A 23,351-nucleotide genomic window follows, 5' to 3' on the forward strand; every position below is an offset into this window, starting at 1 on the left:
AAGGGAGAGCCAGCTCTCCCCTCCCCCCTCCCCTCCTGCCCACCAATAGGAAGTCGGCTGCTGGTTTCCATGGTGATGGCGCTGGACTGGTGGGCTGGACCGGCAGGCAGTGTCGGGACAGAGGGAAGAGCAGGTTCCTTACAGGATCTCGGCCCAGTGCCCCCAACATGTGACCTCCCACCCCTCCCACACACACACCCACATTTTCCAGGGTACAGAGACAGGGGGCTGCAGACAGTTCTCCCCACATCAGTCCCAGCCCAAGCCAGGTAGAGACAGAGACAGGAGTTGGTATGACAGATAGACAAGGGATCCAGCCATGGAGAATGACAGGAATAGAAAAGATGGGATTTGAGATGAAACAAAGAGAGAGACAGGGAAATCAAGGTAATGACAACAAGAAGATAGAAGCGAAGAGACAGAGGTGGAAATAGGCTGAGGGAATTGCTTTCGCTTGCTCCTGGCAGGTTGCATTTTGGGGGCAACCTGGCCGTCTCGGGCCAGCAGGGAGGGCCACACGGCCTGTTGGGCTGGCTTAGCCCCAGACTGTCAGGAAGCTCATCTTCTGTCTAGCCTCGGACCTTTTTGCTATGGGAAAATGGCATTTGGGGACAAGGATGTGGAACTCCCAGACCCGTAAGCCAGCCTCTATATGGGGGAAGAGGCCTAGGTGGAGTCCCAGGAGACACGGATGTCGGCAAGGGCCTCAGAGAGGCCTCTGAACCTGAGACTCAAGCCAGTCTGGCCTAAGGTCGGGGGCCCCCTTGTGGTGCCCCTGCGGAATAGCACCAGCCGCGCTGAGCCACAGAGCCGCTGACGGTGGGCTCCACCCAGGCCAGAGCTGACGGAACTGTTGCGGGGCAGGGGGGCGGGGCATGAGAAATAGGTGACCTCCTCACTTCCCTAAATCAGTGCGCAGATCAATATGTGCACCACTGCACGATGTGTGTCGCTGATGTTTATGTCAGGGTGCATGTGTGTCTACAGTCCACATATACAGGATAGACATAAATGTGTCTCTATATATGTGGGGGGACACTTACTTTATATACATACACAGATATATGTGTGTATGCATGTATGCTATTATATGTCTATGGTCTCACTGGGTATATAGGTATGCATGTTTCTGTGTATGTGCCACTGTGTATATATCTCCTTGCCACAGTGTCATGCGCTGGGATGTATATGTGAGGCTATGATTGTGTGAGTGTATAAATTACAACACGTATGTCATGATAAATGTATATGGATGACATTACACAGTATATAATGGCACACTCTCATACAGGCATGAGAATATGTAATGACATACATGACATGGTTTTATTGATATCTATATATCTAGATATATATATAACCATGCCTCTATTGTATATTTATCATGTATGAACATGTCACTATATGCGTATGTGTACGGAACCAATGTGTTTATTATGTGAATGTCACCATGTGTGTATTCGTATGCTATTTTATCTGTGACACACATCATATGTGTTTATATCACTGCATGTGTGTGTACTACTGAAGATGTATGTGTCCTGAGTGTGGGTATATCCTGGGTGTCGCTGTGTGACATGCCGGCCATGTCACGTGTATATATACCACTGTAAATGTGCGTGTTTGTGTGTGTGTGTGTGTGTGTGTTTTCTCTTGGCCGCACCACGCAGCCTGTGGGATCTTAGTTCTCTGACTGGGGATCAAACCCGGGCCCCCGGCAGTGGAAGCGCAGAGTCCTAACCAACGGGCCGCCAGGGAATTCCCTATACATGTGTTGATAGCTTATGTGTAGGGGCCCTCTGCGTAAATGCACTCGTGTGCTGGTGTATGCTTTGCGTATTAGCATCTGTGCCCTTGTCTACATATACGATGCTTTTTGTGCGAGCCACGGTGAGTTTGTGCCCAATTCTTATACTAACAGGACCCCCTAGGGATAGGGAGGGTGGGCGGGAGACACAGGAGGGAGGAGATGTGGGGATGTATGTATATGTATAGCTGATTCACTTTGTTATACAGCAGAAACTAACACACCATTGTAAAGCAATTACACTCCAATAAAGATGTTTAAAAAAAAAAACAGGACTTCCCTGGTGGCACAGTGGTTGGGAGTCTGCCTGCCAATGCAGGGGACACGGGTTCGAACCCTGGTCCGGAAGGATCCCGCATGCCTTGGAGCAACTGGGCCCGTGCGCCATAACTACTGAGCCTGCGCTCTAGAGCCCGCTAGCCACAACTACTGAATCCATGTGCCACAACTACTGAAGGCCCTGTGCCTGGAGACCGTGCTCTGCAACAAGAGAAGCCATCGCAATGCGAAGCCAGAGCACCGCAGCGAAGAGTGGCCCCCACTTGCGGCAGCTAGAGAGACTCCGCGTGCTGCAATGGAGACCCAATGCAGCCATAAATAAATGAATTAAAAAAAAAAAAAAAAAAAGGACCCCCCCCCCCCCAGACTTTCTAAGATTAGAACTTAGAGGTAGGCAGCCTTCAGTTTCAGGGTGTGAAAAGCAGGGGGAGGGCAGGGCAGGGCCAGAGCTAGGGTAAAAGGCGGGAGGGCCCCTCACAGCCCTGCCCCTGAAAGTCCTGCCCACTTTCCTCGGTTTGCAGGGAGGTCCTCGGCCCAGGCATGCCCTTCCTCCTCAGGATGAGGCCCTACCGGGCCCAGAGCCCCCTTCTGGTCTCATAGGCAGAGGCAAACCCATTTCTCTCAGGAGAGAGAGTGGTTTCCGCAACCCCCAGCCCTTCTGTGTGCCCACCGCATCCATGTGCCTGCTAAGCCCATTCATCCCACCCCCAACTCCAGCAACAGAGTCTCAGACAAAGCAGCAGCAGAGTCCATGCTTTATTAGTGTTGGGGTCCCAGGCACGCCCCGCCTCCCCTCCATCTCCCCTCCCTTCCCGCCTCTTCCTCATCCTGGCATCTGTCCTCTGGTGGCTGGGCCTGCACGTCCATTCTTTATTAGTGTTGGGGTCCCAGGCACGTCCCCCCTCCCCTCCATCTCCCCTCCCTTCCCGCCTCTTCCTCATCCTGGCATCTGTCCTCTGGTGGCTGGGCCTGCACTGGGGCCTCGCCCCAGCTGCAGCAGGTCCAGGCGTCCACCCTGCCAGCCCTCGGGGCAGCCGAGGAGCTGACGCGGCATTTCCCGGGTTGGCCGGACCCAGGAGGGGCAGGCCACGGGGGGCAGCGGAGACCTTCCAGGGGTCTGGGCGGGGTGGGGAGGACGGCTGAGGGACTCACCTGTCACACGCGGTCCCGAACGCGGAGGAACTCGGTGGCGGGCGGCGGCGGCGCGGTCTCTGAAGCCCACAGTACACTCATCCATAAAGTAGGAAACACTACACCCTCCAGCGCTGTTAGTAGTGCTTTCTACTTTATGGGTGGCTGCACTGTCTGTCTGTCCGTCGGCAGGTACTCTTCGGGCCGCCCGCTCCTCCTCCTGACTCCTGCTTCGAGGGCCCCCAGCCCTCCCCGCGGCTCCCCGAGACCCCGGCGCCCTGCCCGTGGCCCCGAGGGCCCGCCCTGGGCCCCGTGGGCGGTGACTCAGCATGGCGCCAGACCCGGCCTCCTCTCCCTCCCTTCCCCCACTTCCTCTTTGGTTCCCTCTTCCCTCCCCTACCCCCCACCCGGGCTCCACCCCATCCCCCCACTTTCGGGGACGATCAGGTAGAGACCACGGCTATTCTGGAGGCCTCACCCTAGTGCCCAGGTCTGACCCCCTGGGTGACCCCTTCCAGCTATACCCACCCTGCCCTCCAGAGTCAGACCCCAGGCCTGGGGGCCCAGCCTCCTCCGCAGCCCAGGGCCCGACTCCCTCACCCCCCACCCCGGGGGCTCCCCAGCCAGGAGCCCAAGGCTCTCCTGACAGAGATGGAGACCACGTTGAGTGGAGGGAGGCGCTTAGCACCTCTCACTGACAGCGAGTCCCACTGTTCAGCCTCTGCCCGCCCTCTGCCATGCCCACCCTACTCTCCGGCCCTTGTGCCTTGAAACCTTGGACCCCTCTTTCTTCACTGGGGGCCAGGAGCCCTTTGACCCTCCTTGTCCAGAGGGAAGTCAAGGCCCGGCATCCTGAAGGACTGGCCCACCACAGAAGCCGTCGAGGCGAGGGCTCCTGCACCTCTTTGCCTAGAGCTCTGCTAGCAAGCCTTGGCGCGCAAGCTTCCGGAGCCCCTCGCGAGCACGTCTCCACCCAGGGCCTGCGGCCCCAGCCCCTCAGCGGCCCTTGAGGCCCAGAGTCAAGGAGCCCCGGCTGGGGCCGAAGTGAAGGTTCGGATCCTTACCTGATGCTGCCGGGCTGAAGGGAGCAAGCCCTGTGCCGCAGGCTCCCAAGTGGGGTTCCCTTCAGGGCGGGCAGGGCTTATAACCCCGAGGCCACGTGGGTCAGATCTCAGGGCGCCCAACGGTCCTGGAGCCCGCCTCCACACCGCGGTGCCGATTAGCCGCCCCTCCCCTCCCTGGGGAGGACAGACCGACAGGAAACCAGAGACAGGCTGGGAATTGGCGGGAGGGGGGCTGAAGAGATGTCGCACACACCCTGAGCAGGTGGCTTCCGGGACCCCAGGCCTGCCCTTCCCCCACGGCACCAGCCCCAGGGATAGTTTAGGAGTCTGGGACTGCCACAGGGGTGACCCCAGGAGGTAAGGGGTCCCTGCCAGGCCCCTCGGTGAGGACCCAAGACAGAGGCCCAAATTCCAGCACAAGAAAAGAACCCTCTCTTGGAGCCCTACCCCGCTGACCCCAGCCCAGAAGACTCCCTTCCCTTCGGGACAGCAGTGGCATGCAGACCGGGCCGCGGCTCCTCTCAATGTGCTGCCCAGAAAGGCCACAGAGGCGTAGATGTTTGCCGGGGCTCCGGGCCAGCACATCACAGTACCCTCCAGGCACTCAGTTGTCCTCAGCACCCTGCAAAGCCACCCCTCCGCCCAGCACCACCGCAGGAGGCCAGGCCTGAGCTCTCAGCACAGTCAGGGGGTCACACTTGGGCCCGGTGGGCCTGTTGGCGTTAGACTCGGTGTTCATGCTTCCCTCAGGGCCTGTAGGGATAAGGGGGCAGGGCAGAGCAGTGGTGAGATCTAGGGTCTCGGGCAGGGCCTGGGAGCCATGGGGCTTGGAGGACTGGAGAGAAGGAGGCTCCGAGGACGGGTTCTAAGCAGCTACCGGATGTGGGCACGGGGCCCGCCCACCTGCATGCCGCCCCCGCTTTCCCCATGGGGAAGGCAGGAAGCTGCCCATCCCGGGGCCCCTGGCTGGGGGGGCGGGAAACAGGGTGTGGGGCTGGGTGGGGGGCTGGGGTGAACTGGGTCCGGGTCACACATTTTCCCCAAGGCTCTCCAAGCCCCTCAGTGGGCTTGGCTCTGGAATCAAGAAGAATGGATTGAGCCGGGGTAAGGAGGTGGGGAAGCGGCGAGGAGTGGACGAGAAGCACCCAGTGACTCCTTCCCAGAAGGCCACGGGCATCTTCTCTGGGTCCCCCATTCCGGGTCGGGCCCACAGACACTGTGGGACCGCTCAGATTCAGAGGCCCAGAAGAGGATTGGCATCCGGGGGGAAGCAGCAGGGAGGAAAATTGCTCGGCATCCTTTTCTCCACGACCAGCAACCCTCAACCTGGAAAATTGTTACCCATCTCCCGGCCCCTAAATGGGACAGAGAACGGGGAACAGGGTCCTCCGCCTGCAGGGTCTGAAGAGACAGTGGTGAGGCAGGCGAGCTGGCCAGAAATGGGACAGTGCTCCTTTAACAGACCACTGCTCCAGACCCTGGGTGCAGGGGAAGTGGCTGCCCTAGGCGATAAGAGGATAAGGATATCAAAGTTGTGCAGTAACCTGGGTTCCTGGACCCTCACCCTTCAGGGCCCCTCCTCCATGAGCATCTTGCCCGCCCTCCCCACCCCGACCTTCTGTCTAAAGCACCCTTAGAGTCATCACCACAGACGTGTTTTGTCCCGGGAAACTAGAGTCACAGGCTGGGAGCCAGGGGGCCTGGCTTTGGGGCCCAGCTCTGCCACAGGCTCCCTCAGCTTGTGACCTGCGGCAAGTCAGACCTGAGCTTCCTTCCGAGAGACACACTTGTCCCTCAGCAGTCCCCAGCCCCAACCGGGCCTCTCTCCTGTCCTGAGCAGGGTGGGGCCGTCCACGAGGCCTGCTCCTCTGTGACATCAGAGGCTGCTTTTCCTCTGTTTGTCCTCAATGCCCTGGGCCAAGACCGACACTGATTTTTTTTTCCCCCCCTAGGAGAGAGATTGAGGCCCAGCCTCCCCATCCACAGAGCTTCCAGGGTCAGGTGGTTTCTGGAAGGGCTGGGGCTTTCACTCGTTCCACCCTGACGCTGGGGTTGAGGAAGGGTGGAACTGGGGAGGGGACCAGGGGCCGGGGGGAGGGGGGAAGGGGAGCGGGTCAGGGCCTCCGTAGCCTGGAGTTCTCCCCCAGCCCTGGTGGGCCTCAAACCAAGAGAACAGGGACACCAGAAACAAAATCAAGGACGAGGAAGGGGCAGGGTCTGAGATAAGGACACAGAGACAGTAAGAACCACCAGGTGAGTGGGACAGGAGCACTGGACTCGAAGCCCTGCTCGGGGCTGCGTGACCCATAGGTGTGGCCTCAAGGACTGAGCAACAGGGACCTGAGGGACGAGCAGTGGATGCCTGTGCGCGGGCGTGCCCACACACACACACGTGCATACACACAGACACACATACACAGAGACACACACGCACACAGGTGCATACACACATGCATATACACATGTGCACACACACGCACACACATACATATACACAGGCACACATGCACACACAGACACATGCACTTACATACACGCGTGCACGCACGTGCATACACACATGCACACAGAGAGATGCACACACACGCACGCACGTGCATACACACAGATACACAGACACACGCACACACACGTGCATACACACAGACCCACACACACATATACACAGATACACATACACACATGCACACACACACACGCAGCTTGAGGAGCCCAGAGGACTCACAGTCCCCATTCTAGAGAGGCACAGCAGGCCCAGAACCACACACACACACACACTGGGGGTGACGCCCCAGCTCAGGCCTACAGATGCGCTTTGAGGGAGGCCCGCTGCACACTGCTGGACACCCCTGCCTCTCCCCCGGAAATGCCCAGGAAGGCTCACTTGGGAATCTGAGGCCCGAGCTTGGGAGGTGACTGGGGGGAGGTGGGCGTGGCTTCAGAACACAGGCACCTCTGGGAGAGACACGGCTCCCACTCCTGCTTCCAGAGGTGCCCAGGATGAGAGAAACTAAACCTTGACGATGGCCGGTCACTGAGCGAGGAGGTGCCTGAGACAGGAGGCCTCTCTTTGTGGAGGAGAGAGGAGTTCAAGTCTATTCTTCAATAGACAGGTCTTGGTGGTAGGTCTGGGCTCAGCCAGGCACTCACTGGGCAGCCTGGGCTCACCTGGACTCTGCTAGAACGTGTCCTCTGTGGTCCTTTCCAGTTCTGACACTCCTCGTACCTGCTCAGAGATAGCCAAAGGGGAGAAGGGGTAGGGGCCATGCTAAGAAGGAGTAGCCGTGGGGCAGCTGGCATCAGAAACAAAGTGGGACCAGAGCAGGGGACTGAGGCTGCTGGGCCTGGGCTTGGCCTCTGGGAGGGCTCCGGGCTCCTAATCCCCAGCCCCACCCCACCTCACTGACCTTGGGGACAGCCACCTTTGTGTGCCAAGCTGGGGCTGTGGGCAGGTAAAGGTGAACCTGAAGAGAAAAGGACACAGCCCTGTCTTCAGGGCCCCCCAGTCTGATAGGCAAGACACAGATACACGTGCAGGGCATGGGAGCTTCATTGGTTGGTGTGAGTGAGCAGCGCGTACCTAAGGCAGGTGCAAGGCTTCAGGCCTAATGGGGATGGGGCTTCTTACTTGAGCGAGCCCCGAATCAGACAGGTGATGCAGAACACCCTACGCCTCCACGCATACTGACAGCTCACAAAACCGTAGCAATAAGGGCACAGTAGTCCTGCGTGGGGTTGAGGGGCCTATGGGGCTAGACTAACAGATGCTGCAGTGGCGGCCTCAGAGTCACAGGGGCCCATCAGAGGGGGCTCCCTGGAGTACGGATGGAAGAGGGTTTGGAAGGAGAGGAAATAATGAGGGCAGAAGCTGACCGGGCAAGGAGGAGAAACGGGGAGCAAACGGTCTTTTGACGGCCTAACACCTGCAAGGGAGAGCAGGCCCAGAGGGGGGAGAAAGGCGAGGGTCTTGTCTCCACAGGAAGGTGGAGAAGAAAACGAAGCCTCCCCTCCAGCTGCACAGGCCTGGGGCCCGTACTCAGCAGGCAGGCGAAGATGGCAGCCCAGATAACCTGCAGGGTGTGGAGACAACAAGAGAGAAGCCGCAGGGCCCACGGCGCGCACAAACAGGAAGTCAGAGGCAGAGCGGCCCGCCCTGCAGCGAGCAAGGCTGGGGGACGGGCCTGGTCACAAAGGAGGGAAATTGAGCCCCCAGCACTGCACATCGGGGCTAAGGACGATGCGAGTCGATAGCCCCAAACGTCAGGACCTTTGGCCTCCCTCCCTGGGAGGGGGGGCCACCGAGGGAAGCAGGTGCTGGGAAATGGAAGCACCTCAAGAACCTAAGACAGCCCGTGTCCCTGGCAGAGGTCATGTTGGCACCAAGGAAGGCCCCTGCCTCATCCCAGGGCCTGGGGCTGGTGGTGGGGTGGGCCCCAGGAGTGCCGAGAGGCCTCCAGACAGGGAGGGTGGGTACGCTCTGCCCTCAGTCCTGCCTGCACTGCCCAGACACGCTCCAAGTTGAACCTCATGCTCTCCTGTGCTACCCCGGCAAGAGGCAGCTGCAGCGCACCCTGGGAGGCCAGCTCTGCTCTGGGACGGGGTCTGGCTCAGCTCTCTGGATCATAGTATCCAAGGCCTTTTAAGCAGTAAGATCAGGCAGCAAACTGACCTGAGTCAGGAAGCTGAGCTGCAAGACCAGAGAGAGGCAGCAGGCAGCCTGAGGTCACAAAGCAAGTCAGGGCCAGGTTCAGGGTTTTGTCCACAGCATCTAGAGAGAGGCAGGGTGGGCTGCGTAGGAAAGGGGGTGTGGGTGTGAGGAAGAAGGCCACCCCGACCACTGCTGTGGGAGTGGCCATGAAACCAGAGGCGTCCTCAACTGGGATCTCCTAGGGACACAGGGAGGAAATGAGAGAAAACTCCCTCTTGGCTCCCTCCACACAAAGGTCCAAATTTGCCTGGTTTAAGTTGCAGAGCTGCACCTGCTCCAGTTTTAACTGCTACAAATAAACTCTGTGTGTGTGTGTGTGTGTGTGTGTGTGTCCCATCCCTGTCTGGAACCCACTATGATCTCTCATCAGCCTAACTACCTACCCCCAACATCAGGACCACGGAACAGAGGGCAGAACTAGGAGGTAGGAGACGAGGAGTCCAGTCCCCACCCTATGGCCATTTACAGTGTAACTTTGGATCTGCTCCCCCAGCCCGCAGCCCTTACTTCATCTATAAAACTGAAGAGGAGTTTGACCAAAGGACCTGTGTGTAGTCAGGAAGTCCCCAAGAGCAAGGGGCCCCAAGGACCTTGGAGGAGGAAGCAGCGCAAGGCCTATGTTCCAAGACCTTCCCGTGGATTTCCCCAGCGGGCTCAAGGGCGGACCTCCCATAGGTCAGAGAAGGCAGGTGGCTGGGAAGAGATCTCGAGTAGAATCTGCCCCCCATCTTGGCTGGGAACAGGGACAAAGGGCTGGGGGATGCCTCTGTCTATCTGCCAGCATCCTGCTGCATCCTGCCTTCCACAGCAGTCCTCACGTCCCAGGGGCAGCTGGAAAAGCAGAAGGTGAGGGGTGGAAAGAACAGAGAGCACCGTGAGGACTGCTCCGTGAGCTGTTTCTTTATTCACCTCCACGTTCTACATGCTGAGCTAGGGTGGGGTGGGGTGGGGAAGGACAGAAGCCAAGGCGTCTAGAGGACTTTATAAAACCTCATCTGATCATCATGCTGACCCAGTGATGTAAATGATGGTATCCCCATCTCAGAGATGAGGAAACGGAAACTCAGTGAGGTTAAGTTTCACCCTCCTGAAAATCAGCCAGCAGCCTGCAACCCATTTCTGTTTCCCTAAGGGACTCAGTCCAAAGTCCCCCAGAGGACCAGGCCTGGCAGACCTCATTGTGGATACTCAACAGACAGTGGAGATGCAGCCTTGTCTGTTCACAAGCCCAGCTGGAGAAGGGGGTTGGAAAAAGCAGCAGGAGGAGCTCAGGGCAGACTTCCCAGGCCCCAGGCTTGTGGGTGGGGGCAGCAGAGGGGTCTAAATGGGTAACCAAGTGGTCTGCAGAACCCAGCAGTGAAGGGCCACCCCAGCTCCTTCCCTCGGAGCCCATTAAGGCAGTCAGGTGGGGGAGATGGCCACGAAGGCTGGGGCCACGAAATCCGGGGCCACGAAGGCTGGGGGTCACTCGTGCAGCAGCAGCCGCAGCAGCTCCCAGCACTGGAGCCGTTAAAAAGTGACTCAACCAGAAAGTGTGTTTGAAGTGACGCCCGCCAGGGCCCCATAGGCAAACCTCAAAAAGACGAAGTGAGAGAGACAAGCTGGGCTGGGGGTGGAGGCGGCCTGGAGCGGCCTGGCCAAATAAGGGCAAATGCTCCCAGGCCGGCCAATGGGGTGCGGGCAGCTGCGTCCTGGGGCTGCGGCTGGGGGGTTGGTGCTGGTGAGAGTCCTGGGGCAAAACGGGAGAGGGGACGGGGCCAGAAGCCCAGGTCCTCCAGGAAGGGTCCAAGGGTGAGTGAGCACGAGGAGTTGCTGAGGCCTTCCTCCCCAAAGACCTTAGCACTGCAGATGGCAGACCCGACCCCCAAGAGCCCCACCTGCAGGCGGGGGTCAAGGGGGAAAAAGGAAGAACTAGCCCTCACCCCTGCCCCAGTTATGGGCCCTGGATCCCCAGCTGCCACAGCGGAACCGAAGGGACGCCATAAGGGACAGCTGGGCCGAAACACCAGTCCAGATTTGCCTGGCCGCTGACCTTGGGCAAATGATGTAACTGAAACTCAGTTTTCTCATCTGTGAAAGGGAAATAATGCCCCACAGGATGGCACTGAGGATCAAATGCAATAATGGAGGTGGCCAGTTTTTGAACCTGGTAATTGTCATACTGATATAACAAATTATTATCGTGGAAGCACTAGCCCAAGGGCGGCTTCTCGCTCTACTCTTGCCTCCCAGTGGCTGTGAAAGATCCATTTGCAGGGACACCACGTGTTTCCCAGTTCTGGCCTCTGGTAGTGGGAAGAGCGGTGCGGAGGCCAGAGGGGTCCTTCCAGTCTAAGCTTAGTCCCTCCTGCTGCAGAAGCAACAGACACGCTTTCCTCAGACTCAGTCATGGAAACGTGACGCAAAGCGCCCACCTCGACCTCCCCCATCTCCTCATCTTCCCGCCTGGCTCCACGGAGCTGCAGACCCCACCCCATCTCCCTGCTCCCCGGAGGTGCAGGGCGAAAGTGCCAGTGCCCCGATGGCAGCTGCTGGCTTCTCCCAGGGCCTGTGATCACTCCCTTGCCTCAGGCCTCCCCAGCGCCTGCTGGGCCCACAAGCCCCAAAGGAAGGCTGGGCCTTGGCTGCCACCTTCTTCCTCTCCGCAGTTCTTCTCTCTCCCAAGCATGGATTTGCATTTTCCCCTCTGCCCTCTGCCACTCGAGCCCCCAGGGACCAGGTGACAGTTAAACCCCCTCTTCCGGCTAGTGGCCCAGAGCACTCACTTCCTTCCAGGTATTTTCCAGGCTTGGGGGAGGGGTTGAAAGTGTGGCAGTTGCTGGGTTTGGGGAAGAAGGAATGAGGGCTCCGTTTTGGATGGAAGCTGGGGTCTCCCCACCCTGGCGTCTGAAGCCGTTCCTTATCTTCCCCCAAGTTCTCTCTGGAGCACGAGACTCAGTGTGGAGGAAGGAGAGAGCACAGGCAGGAAGCAGCACAGGGTCTTGAAACGGGGCCTTCTGGCTCCCTGGCTTCTAAGAGGCACAAGCCTCCCTCTGCTGTGGGACGGACCCCTGGGCCTCAAGTCCTCTGTCCGTGACCCCGTAATACCTGCCCTCCACTTTGGGGGGAGTGTTGAGACTAGGAATGCCAAGGTCTAGAGGGGAGATGTTTTCTATCATATTCTCAGAGGATCTGGCCTCCAGGAGCCAGCAGCCCAGGGCAGAGTTTTCTCTGCACTCAGTTCCTGCTTCCTGGGGTCTAAAAGCAAAGAGAAACACAAGCATCTGTAGGCAAAAGGCGCTGAGCCAGGCAGTGGAGGACATACAAAGTAGCAGTGACCCCCTCTTGAGGGCAGGCTGACCCTTGACTCTGGGGCTCAGTTTTCTCACCCATCAAGTGAGGGGCTGGCCCAAGTCCTGACTCTCCCAGCCCTTGCGTTCTCTGCAGGGTCTGCCTTCACTCTTTCCTCTGCCCTGACACTCCAGACCTCCCCCTCCCAATGGTGAAGGCCTCTGAGCCCCAAGGCCCAGGCAGACAGCCATGTGCTTTCTTCCTCAGTCCAAGACTTACTGGCTCACCCAACAGCAGTTTTTACCAGCATGGCTAATCTCCTGGTTCAGACAAGACTGGAGGGGGGACAGCCACACATGAGCAGCAGAAGTGACAGCTGACAGGCTGACATGAATCTAAGAGGTAGAGAAATAATTAGTCCCAGAACCATTTCACCACACGATACAAAAATGGAGGTTTTATAACAATGACTTTAAGCCAAGTAGAGAATAAATCACATTCACAATCTCACAGCCAAATAGAAAGGAAGTATATATTTAAAAAATAAACAAACCTTAGGTCATACAAATGAAAGAACAGAAGGAGAGAGAGATTGAGATAAAAAGCCATGGTGCTTGAAGAAAAATGTTTCCATCTTGATATATTTGCGGATGATAGATACATTTGAACATCTATTGCCCAAGAAGGCTAGAGTGAGGACGTTCTTACCTAGAACTTATCTAGAGGGGGACAACTTTGAATGACAATCTCTTAGATAGACTTAGTAGTTTACAGCTCTCAAATTGCTTTTACCTAAATGACTGTATTTGATTCTCGAAACTATCCTAAGACGAGAACTGCCAACTGCATTTTTAAGCGAACTTTTCATTTCAGGTATAATGGACAAATAGAAAAGGGAACAAATCATGAGTGTATAACTCAGTAAATCTCCAGAAAGTGAATCGACCTATGTAACTAGCATCCAGATCTAAAGCAGACCGTAACCAGGGGCCCCTCATGCCCTTCTCCACCCCACCTTTCACAAGGAAACACTATCCTGTCAACTAACACCAGAGTTTTGTCAACTGCATTGTTTTTGAAGAGGAAACTTCTTTTAGAGAAGTAAAGTGACTTTACTCCTCTAGCCAGTGAAAGTTGGGTGTCGGCTGTGTGGCCCCGGCACTCTTGCTAACTAACACCCACGTCTTCCCTCCAGGACGTAAACTCTAGCCTGGTGGGGTTGTTTCCCAAGGCTTCTTTCAGATTGAAAAAAAAGCAGGAGAGGTTGGAGAGACCTGGCACAGGCCAGCAGATACCCAAGAGCTGATGGAATGGAACAGAAGATGCAGCCGGGCAGGAATTGGAGGACTGGACCAGTTTCCCGATGCTCTGCACAGGGATCCTTGAGTAAATCCCGAGTATCTCCTCTCTGGCCGTTTCCCCACACTGCCTCCCCCTCTCTGGCTAGTTTTGGACTTGAGGCCTAGCGATTGTAGGTGGTGGGAGTAGGGGGGTTAGGGCAGCTCTGCGTGCAGGCAACATGCAGCTTGCTGGTACTGTGGAAAAATCATGAAGGGAGCAAAGCTGCTGCGTTTGGGGAGAACTATGTCAGAACGCAGCCCTAAACCGGGGGTGGGCAAGGCGTTTCTTGAGCTAAGCCTCCACTGCTTGATCATGGCCAAGTCGCTTTAACTCTCTGAGCCTCAGCCTCTGCATCATGACCTAAGGATGTTAACTTTGGCACAGGGGTTTTGGGGGATCAAATAAGATAATGGATGTTGAAAGCCCCCTTGTTGACTTGTAAAATGCTATTTAAATGAAAGGCTTTACGGATACCAAACATGAACCAGACTTCCAGACAGAGTGAGATGTTATTAGTCTGTTCTTAAACATTTTCTACCTCTTTTACACACACACACACACACACACACACACACACACACACACACACACACCCCAGGTGTCAGGGACTTGAGAATTAATAGCAAGTTATAGACAGGCTGGCACTATGAAGGTAATGGCCATGCCAGAGGAGTGAGGCCTCAGTCCCTAAACCTGAAGAGCCCAGCCTGAGTTTAGGCCCTCACCAGCCTGTCCCATTACTCTTGGGAAAACCGCTCCCTCCAAGACCAGAATGTTCTGACCCTTGTTCTATCAGCTACCATCCCCTGCTTTGGGCTGGAGGCTGCATGCACTGCCGGCTAGCCCCTCCACTTTGGGGAGACCCTAACCCCACAGCCTGTGGTGGGTAGCGGGTGAAGAATGAGGAACAGGCAGGCAAGGGGAAGGCAGCCGGGCCACTACTGTTTCTGACTTGGGTCCGTCCTTCTTGCACTGGGGAGGAGCCCTGCCTTGGTCAAGAAGAGAAGCCAGACTACTAAGCAGGAGACTGAGAGCTTTGGGCAGACGCGGGACAGGAGACTGAGAGCTTCGGGCAGACGCGGGACCTCAGCAGTCAGAATGGGGCTGAGACTTCGACGGGCTCCCAGACGGGGCGCAGCCCTCACACACGGGGATGCCGGCGTCCGAAACCTCCCCTCGCCCACAGCACTGCTCACTCGCGGGGAGTGAGCCACCGGTCCGCGCTTCAGCTTCTTTGGGTTCCCAACAGGGGACAGGACTCCGGCACCTCGGCGCCCGTCTGGACCGCCGAGAGAAAGCACGAGAGCGAAGTCAGACGCAGCCCCCGGCAGAAGCGGCAGAAGCGGCGGGGCGCACGGAGTCTGAGATCCGGGCACGGCGGCCGGCCGCCCTCCCCCACAGCCGCCAGAGCCTGTCTCTCGCTTCCGGCGAGGCTGACAGTTGGGGCGCCGCCGGGTGTGGGGCCGAGGCGGCGGGAGTGTGGTTATCTGCGCACAGCTCCTCTTGCCCCCGCCCCGCCCCCCGCAACTGTTTCCATTCTCGCCGAGCAGCCACGTCCGGGTCAGACACGCAGGACGGCGGCTGGGGATTTCCAAGGGACTTTCTGAGAAAGCCAGTGAAAGTTGGGTGTCGGCTGCGTGGCCCCGGCACTCTTGCTAACTAACACCCACGTCTTCCCTCCAGGACGTAAACTCTAGCCTGGTGGGGTTGTTTCCCAAGGCTTCTTTCACATTGAAACTGAACGACAGAAACCGCCCCCCCTGGAGCTCAGCGTGCTGGTCTGGGAAAGTCCTGGAAAAGCTCAGCTGGGATTGGGGTTAACAGACCGCTCCCCGAGCTTGAAGGCATCAGAGAACGGTTCTGGTTTGACAGAACCCGTGAGTGGTGACATGAGCGCCTGGGCCAGTCCCAGCCTCCTCCCCTGGGCCTGGGAGGGTCACCGGAGAGGCAGCATCTCTCCCTCCTTCCCACACCGTCCAGGTCACAGGTAACAGGAGACACTGACTCACTAGCAACACCAGGCGGCTAAGACGCCAAGCCCCAGCGCAGGCAGCCCTACCCCGAGTCAGAGCCCCGCCCGCGCCCGTCCCAGGTACTTCCCCCACTATTTCGGTGAATTGTGTACATGCTGCATATACTGAAGAACGACTGAAAAAGGAGAGCAAACGAGTTCTACCTTTTATAGAACTTAAGTTACAGAATTTTCACATTGCTTTATTTTTATAATCACAAAAATCCTGAGGTAAACAGGATGCAATCACCTTCGTCTTGCAGATGGGGAACAAGAAAGTTAGGGAAATAAAAATGAGGACGCTTAGTATGATTTTCTGTGGAAATTTAAGTAAATGAGAATTTATGGTAAATATTTAATTCCAAAACAAATAACTCACCTTGGCCAATACCATGACATCACTCAAGGCCCTCTTACTAGGCCAGAGAGAAAAGGAGAGGCACGAACTAGCCAGACCAAGACCCAGCAGCAACCTGAGGGTCTCCAGTTAGGGGAACTCAGGAAAGTAGCGGGGGGGGGGGGTCATGGGCGTCACTGGTGGGCCTAAGGTATAGGAAGGACAGAAAAAAGAAGAAAACAAAGAAGGAAAGAAAGGTTTTAAACATGGTCAAGGGCAAGTAATACGAAGCCGCCTCAGGATTTCTTCAAGGGACACCTGTTGTGCCAGGTCTAGAGGGCAGAAGGCTGCAACCACCGGACACCAGGACTACCAGGCTGACGGGCTTGCCTAGACTCAGGACAGCAGACCTCTGAGACCCAGGGAAGCTCACTAGAAAGGCTACAATCCCGGAGGCTCAGAGACAGATAACGAGGAGCAGAAGGGCCTCTGCCGCTCTGGGAAGATGCTTACTGGGCAACGAGTTCTTACTGTGCCCAGTTAAGACAAAGGAAGAGGGAGGCAAGGCATCTGTTATGGGCTTAAGAGCATTCCTAGGGGTTCACGTTTTCTGGCATCTGACCCAGAGTCCTGCCCATGCGCAAGGGCGCAGCCCCGGGCTGTGCATAGGAAAGGCCAGCATCCTACTCCCCACTGAAGTCAGTCTCCGCTAATCCACCAACCCAAACCACTCCCACCCCACAGCAGCCCAGAGAAGGTAAAATGGCCCAGGGACACGTGCTGCTCTCTCAACAGTCTGCTGAATCTCAGAATCGGAGGGCGGCACGTACGTGCAGTTCTGCCCATTTAGTTTCACAACAAAAAGTAAGCAGAGGCAGAGACGAGGAGCAGACGCTGGGGGCCGTGCGCCTCGCTAGGTCTTTATGGCTGTGTCTCTGGATTTGTAGGCCACTCCTCGACTCTTCAGCTCCCGCACGATTCCTGCAGCAGGAAGAGAAACAGCTCTGTAAGGGAAGAAGACTCCAGAAGATAAGAAAGGTCCCTCGGGTACCACTTGGTGAGGGGAAGGGGTGGCGTGCTCTAAGCAAACTGGAGTTCCTAGACTGCTCATCAACCGAACTGCGTGGTCGGCTTGTCACCCTTGAAGATCCAGGCAAGTGCTTGGCAATGACTTGGTAAGAATGAGAAGAAAAAGAGAGACACACTGTAGTCATCAAAAGCAAGGGTTCTGGGGCTTCCCTGGTGGCGCAGTGGTTGAGAGTCCGCCTGCCGATGCAGGGGACACGGGTTCGTGCCCCGGTCCGGGAAGATCCCACATGCCGCGGAGCGGCTGGGCCCGTGAGCCATGGCCGCTGAGCCTGCGTGTCCGGAGCCTGTGCTCCGCGATGGGAGAGGCCAGAACAGTGAGAGGCCCGCATACCGCAAAAAAAAAAAAAAAAAGCAAGGGTTCTGGAGCCAGGATGCCTGGGCCCCCAAATTCTGGCTCGTTACTTACTAGCTGGGTGACCTTGGACAAGTTATTTACCCTCTCTGAGATTTGCTTTCCCTCACAGAGTTGTGAGGACTGGCATTAATTCACATAAGAAACTTCCATAGAGCTTGACATAGTAAATGAACATTGGCCGTTACTATGATTATTATTACCTTGGGGCAGGCGACCAGTGACTGACACTGCATATACACCTGGCTTAAAGTTACCTGAAAGAGAAGAAAAGAGACTGCAGTTTAAGAGTGAGTTACAACTAAAGACCAAATGGAAGCTTAAGCTAAAAATGAAAGAGATGCCGCCAACTCCCAGAGAAGAGCAATCACTTCTTTTGGCTCTACGTGTTAAATGACAGGACACAGGACACTTTCCTTGGCTTTCCTCCAACCCCATCGTTCTCACTCTGGGGCCACCTACCCACTGATTGAAGACTCCCCCACCCGCACCCTGGCCCTGACAACACAACCAGGCCAGGATAAAGAGAAAGGGAGACACTTACTGACTCGCTGCCACTTGGAGACCCAGCTGTCCTCTGGACTCATCATCGCAATGATTCTAGAAAGGGGAAAGAAACATAGAGTCAGCCTGAGTTGCCTCTACTAGAGAACAGAGACCAAGGGAACTGCCCGCCCCACGCCCCCGCCCCTTTACTCTGTTCCCAGCCAGCACAACAGTTCTGGGAGAGGAAACCCAGGAAAAAGCCAAGTATTGAGTTTCTACCAGAAAGCAGGGGAAACGAAGTTCTAGTGCTGGGAAGGGACTGACTCAGAGCTAGTACTGACAAAGGGCCTTTGCACTTATGTCCCTGGCCCACCAGTCACAGGTCAGTCATCATCCCCCAAAGACTGTCTTGCCATGCTCAAAAGCATCCTTGGCCTACCGATTCCCTGGGAAATGGGACAGCTTTTGAGGTAGATGGCATTACTGATTACGACCAACACAACCACTGAGGGCTGGAGCCTAGTGCAAAAGGGAGGGTGAGTCAAAACAATGGGTCCTCTTACTAGAAACAAGTTAGACTTAAGTAAGCTCTGCCTTTAATGAGCGGTACAGCCTGACACACGTATGGAGACCTCCCTCAGAATTTCATCAGTAAGATGAAACTGGAAGGTTGAGCTAATACATGAAAAACCCTAGCACAGAGTAGGTGCTAAGTAAACATTAGCTCTCCTTTATTATCCTAATCATTCTTCTCAGGGTAGCTCTAATCCCAGAGCACAGGCAACAGAGGCTACAAGGGCCAGAAGCCTGCTACTGAGCATGACAGGTAAGCTTCGGGTGCTTTCAGAAGCTACAGAGGTCACTATACCCCAATTTCAAAAAAAAAAAACAAAAAAGCAGCAGCTACAGAGGTCACTTTTGTCATTCCCCCATTCGATCAAATACTTACTGACTGCCTCCTGTGACAGATCTGTACCAGGCGCTGGTATTTGTTGACTGCCTCCTCGGTATCCATTCCCCCTTCTCTTGGCAGCAATCCTGGATTCTTATTCGGGAAGCCTCCCTCCCCATCCAAATCCTACATTCTCAGCTATATGCTTTGAGTGGAACTGACCCCACCTCCAGGGGTGGCAGGTAGGGTAGTACTCGTCCTGGCCCGGCAGACCAGTCTGGGGTAGGCACGTATGCAGGCTGTTCTTCTGACCAAAAGTATATTCTCCTCTGTCCTTCACAATCTATCCTTCCAGCCTTACAGTGTCTGTTATCCAACCTTATGATTTAACCTAAACAGAATTCCCACCATTCTCCAAACATACCCTGGTTTTCTGACCCCATGCCTTTGCTCAGGTCAGTCCCTTTGTTTAGAATGCTTTTTCTACCTTTCTCTCATCTCAACCTCCTCAAAAATCCTGTATTTCTTTCCTTAATTAAGAGCCTGACTCATATGCTATCTCCTCCACTTCTGGCTGAGTTCATCAAGCCCTCCTCTGATCTCCTTTAGCCTTTGATATACTCACTCTTCAAATCCTAATATGCACCAGAATACATAAATAACTCCTACAACTCAACAACAAAAAACCAAAAACCTCATTCAAAACTGGGCAAAAAACTCTACTTGCTCAGTTCTCATCAACTCAACTCTTAAGGAACTCGAAAACAATGACAGCTTAACCTGGACACGTGCAGCTATTATGCCCAGACTCTGATAAATGGTCATAACCTTTTGTTTTTTAATTGAACATAGCATGCTTCAGAACTCTCTGACAATCCTTTAGTAAGACACTAACAATATCAGAGTTGTCACTTAATGTAAAACCCAGAACCGTGGCCCAAAGATGGGAGTCCTCAGACACTTCTTGCTTAGAAGCTGTAGTTATTTCCAAGTTTTTATAACTGAATTATATTTGAAGAGACTTTTTTCCAAAGAAGATATACAAATGGCCAATAAGCACATGAAAAGATGCTCAACATCACTAATCATTAAGGAAATGCAAATCAAAACCATAAGATACCACTTCACACCCAACAGGGCAGCTATTATCAAAAACAAAACAAAAAACAGAAAGTAACAAGTGCTGACAAGGATGTGGCGAAACTGGAACCCTTGTACTCTGCTGGTGGGAATGTAAAATGCTGCTGCTATAGAAAACAGTATCGCAGTTCCTCAAAATGTTAAACAGAGAATAATCCAGCAACTCCACTTCTGGATATATACCCCAAAGAAGTGAAAGCAGGGACCTGAACAGGTATTTGTAAAGCCATGTTCATGGTAGCATTATTCCTAACAGCCAAAAGGTAGAAGCAATCCACGTATCCATCAATAGATGCACAGATAAATAAAATTTGGTATATACATAAAATGGGATATTATTAAGCTTAAAAAGGAAATTCTGACACATGCTACAATATGGATAAATCTTGAAGACATTATGCTACGTGAAATGAACCAATCACAAAAGGACAAATATTGTAAGATTCCACTTACAGGAAGTACCCAGACTAATCAAATTCACAGGGAAAGTAAAATGGTAGTTGCCAGGGGCTGCAGGGAGGAGGAAATGAGAAGATGAAAAATGTTCTGGAGGGACTTCCCTGGCGGTCCAGTGGTTAACACTCCATGCTACCAATGCAGGGGGCACGAGTTTGATCCCTAGCGGGGGAACTAAGATCCCACATGCTGTGTGGCCAAAAAAAAAAAAAAAAAAGTTCTGGAGATAGATGGTGGTAATAGTTGCATAAAAATATGAATATATTTAATGCCGTTGAATGAATTCTGCACTTAAAAATGGCAAAAAGTTTTTATGTATATTTTACCAGATTTTAAACAAAAAAACCAAAACCCTAACATGCAAAACTTTACACTGTGTCTCTCTTACTTGTAAGTATCTCATTGTGTAACTCTTGCCATCTCTCACAGCAGCCACAGATGGGAGTCCATTCATTTGTTAGCACTGGATGGTAACCGTGCTAACGAATGAAAGAACTGGAGTATCTGAGTGTGCACATGAATGTGTACATATGTACGAAGTAAAGGTTCCATGACAACATCTGTTTTGCTCAATCCTTTACTCTTCCTTAAAGGCAAACAAAGGAGGAATGAAGTTGGCCCACCTTGAAGGAACTTTAGCATGCACTGGTTTGGGCCCAGTTTGCATGTAGACCCTTAATTGGCCTAGAAACCAAAAGAAACTTAACCCCCAAAGAATACTGCCCTCTGGCTCCTCCCTTGGGGAAGGAAAATTGAGACCTAGCCACTCACACTTCTCTCATTCCCCTTCCCCCCACTGGGCAATCTCACCAAGGGAAAACTTTTCTCTTAGGGCCTCTTAGAGATATCTAAAAGCATCAGCTTTGGGGCCAAAATTTACCCTTCATTTTCAAAAAGGATCTTCATACGTTCAACAAATGTGTATTAAGTATCCATCACCTTCCAGGCCCTATGCCAGGTCATGGTGCATGACATAAACAGCCCCTATCAGCAATGAGCTAACGGTCTAGTGAAGACCTGTCTAGTGGAAATATAATGAAAGCCATGCAAGTCATTTTTAAAATTTTCTGTAGCCATGTTAAAGGAGTAAAGACAAAAGGCTAAATTAACTTCAATAATATATTTCACTTAACCCAACATATTCAAAGTATTATTATTATGGCATGTGATTAAAACAAGAAAAATCAAGATATTTTACATTCTTTTTCCTTGTGCTGAGTCTTTGAAATCCAGTGTACACATTACAGGTAAAGCATATCTCAATTTGGACTAGCCACATTTCAGGTACTCAATGCCACACACGGCTAGTGGCTACTGTACTGGACAGCACAGGACTAGTGTGTCTCAAAATAACTTTGAGACCAACTAGGATGAGGGTCTCAAGAGTCTGTCCACATTTACTTGGTGGGATGCGGGTAATGTAAAAGAATGAATGCAGCAACCTAAAGGGCTTACCCATCAAAAGAAGAGCTGGTGCAGTCATATACCATCTCCCGGTTACCCTTCATCTGAAGGTACGCATCACAATTGTCACAGCCATCATATTCAAACTGGTCTATAGTCTGGGAGGGGAAAAAAAGGAGAGAGGTGAGCATGAACAAGGCGAAAAGAAAAAACAGCTTTCCCCATACTTTTACCTGGTCAAGTACAAGGCTCCCTATGTTAGTTCTGTCTCATCAGGTCCCCCACCCCCATTCCTACAGCCCCTTTCCTAAGTTCCACTCTCACAATCCTTCTTCTCTTGTTCCCAATTGCGTTTTACCTATTCCTTTCCCTAAATCTCCGTGGGGTCAGGCACCTTCTCCGACTACTCCCTCAGCTGTAAAGGATCAGGCCTGTGCTGACAGCTGAAGTTGCAAAGGCATGTGAGAACGTCCATGCCCACGGCTGCAAGATTTGCCTGCGTTCCTACCGACTTAAACGATGGCCTCCTGCTGCTTCCCACGTCCCCCTGCCACCCCCTGGGTCCTGGACCTGACTTCCCTCTTCACTGTTCCTGTAGCCCTGTTCCACCCACTTTCCCCCAGCTTGGTCCTCCATCGCCCGTACAACCAGGTTCCCCACAGACACCTTGACCAGCGAACACAGCAAACAAGCCCGCAGATGCCGCAGGTCTTTCGGCACCGTCTCCAGGGCCATCTTCTCCCACGGAAGAACAGCGAAGGAAGGAGCCACAACCTTCTCTCGCAGGAAGTAAATAGCAAATTACCCAGAATGCCCGCACTTCCGGTTTCCAAGACTTCCTCTTCCGGCGTGGGAGGCCGCCGGCCCCGCCCCTCCACCCGCCTTAGGAGATGGTTTCTCCCGCCAGGAGGAGGGGCCGGCCGGGAGTCACCTGGGTCGGCGCGCACCCCCGCCACCTGGGCCGGCGCGAGGGCGAGGCCTGGCAGCAGTTGGGCCTGTGGGCGGGGCCCGTGGGGGAGGTGCGGCGCGGTTGGCGCCTGCGCGCGCGCCGCGACCGGGGCGGAATCCCGGCGCTCGGACCATTTGATCTAGGCCGCTGGCACCGGGCCGCCGGTCCCCTGGAGGATCCTGGATGACAGCGGAGATTCTTTTTTGTCTTCCCGTCTTAAAAGCGCAGGGCCAGCGAATCCACTGCCTCCCTGTGGATTATCTCTGCAGAGACGAGAAGAAATCCAGGGACCGCCCCCCTCCTTCCTAACAGGGAGGGAGCGTGATTGGGTTTCCATTTGCGTCCACAGAAACGGTGGCCGGTGAGCAGACGGCCGAAAAAAATGCATATTTAATTATTTCTAACAGCTCTTTATGTACGTTTCCACGTTCCAGCTGATAATTTACGCTTTGTGCAGCTTTTAGCATTTAGATACAGTTCCTTTACTTAAGATCATCTGTAGGAGGTTGTGTCCTTTTTTTTTTTTTTTTTTTTAAATTTCACCCTATGGGGGCTTCCCTGGTGGCGCAGTGGTTGAGAGTCCGCCTGCCGATGCAGGGGACACGGGTTCGTGCCCCGGTCCGGGAGGATCCCAC

The 23,351-nt window shown here is 54.3% G+C and overlaps 1 protein-coding gene across 2 annotated transcripts; it reads right to left on the bottom strand.

Annotated features, from left to right (window-relative positions):
- Nucleotides 1-15,766: 15,766 nt before the first annotated feature.
- On the bottom strand, nucleotides 15,767-22,560 carry SUPT4H1 (SPT4 homolog, DSIF elongation factor subunit). Of its 2 annotated transcripts, XM_027087193.1 has the most exons (5): nucleotides 22,434-22,524; nucleotides 21,819-21,925; nucleotides 17,934-17,989; nucleotides 17,593-17,646; nucleotides 15,767-16,929 (listed from the first exon to the last, which is right to left on the bottom strand). In XM_027087193.1, the coding sequence occupies exons 1-5, from the start codon at nucleotides 22,500-22,502 to the stop codon at nucleotides 16,862-16,864; spliced, it is 354 nt and encodes a 117-aa protein (XP_026942994.1). In that variant the 5' UTR covers nucleotides 22,503-22,524; the 3' UTR covers nucleotides 15,767-16,861. The 2 variants fall into 2 exon arrangements, with proteins under 2 accessions (XP_026942994.1, XP_026942995.1); XM_027087194.1 differs by lacking the exon at nucleotides 17,593-17,646 and having other exon boundaries at nucleotides 22,434-22,560.
- Between the last annotated feature and the right edge of the window lie 791 nt (nucleotides 22,561-23,351).

This window comes from Aethalodelphis obliquidens, unplaced genomic scaffold (assembly GCF_003676395.1).
Source record: "Aethalodelphis obliquidens isolate GAN/ISIS:26980383/991018 unplaced genomic scaffold, ASM367639v1 scaffold58, whole genome shotgun sequence".
Lineage (NCBI taxonomy): Eukaryota > Metazoa > Chordata > Mammalia > Artiodactyla > Delphinidae > Aethalodelphis > Aethalodelphis obliquidens.

Coding starts and splice junctions, on each gene's coding strand:
- SUPT4H1 (XM_027087193.1), bottom strand. CDS start 22,502: ATGGCCCTGGAGACGGTGCCGAAAGACCTGCGGCATCTGCGGGCTTGT. Junction 17,990..21,818: donor ACCAGCTCTTCTTTTGATGG/GTAAGCCCTTTA, acceptor TCCCCTTTCTAG/AATCATTGCGATGATGAGTC. Junction 17,647..17,933: donor CTCCAAGTGGCAGCGAGTCA/GTAAGTGTCTCC, acceptor CTTCTCTTTCAG/GTAACTTTAAGCCAGGTGTA.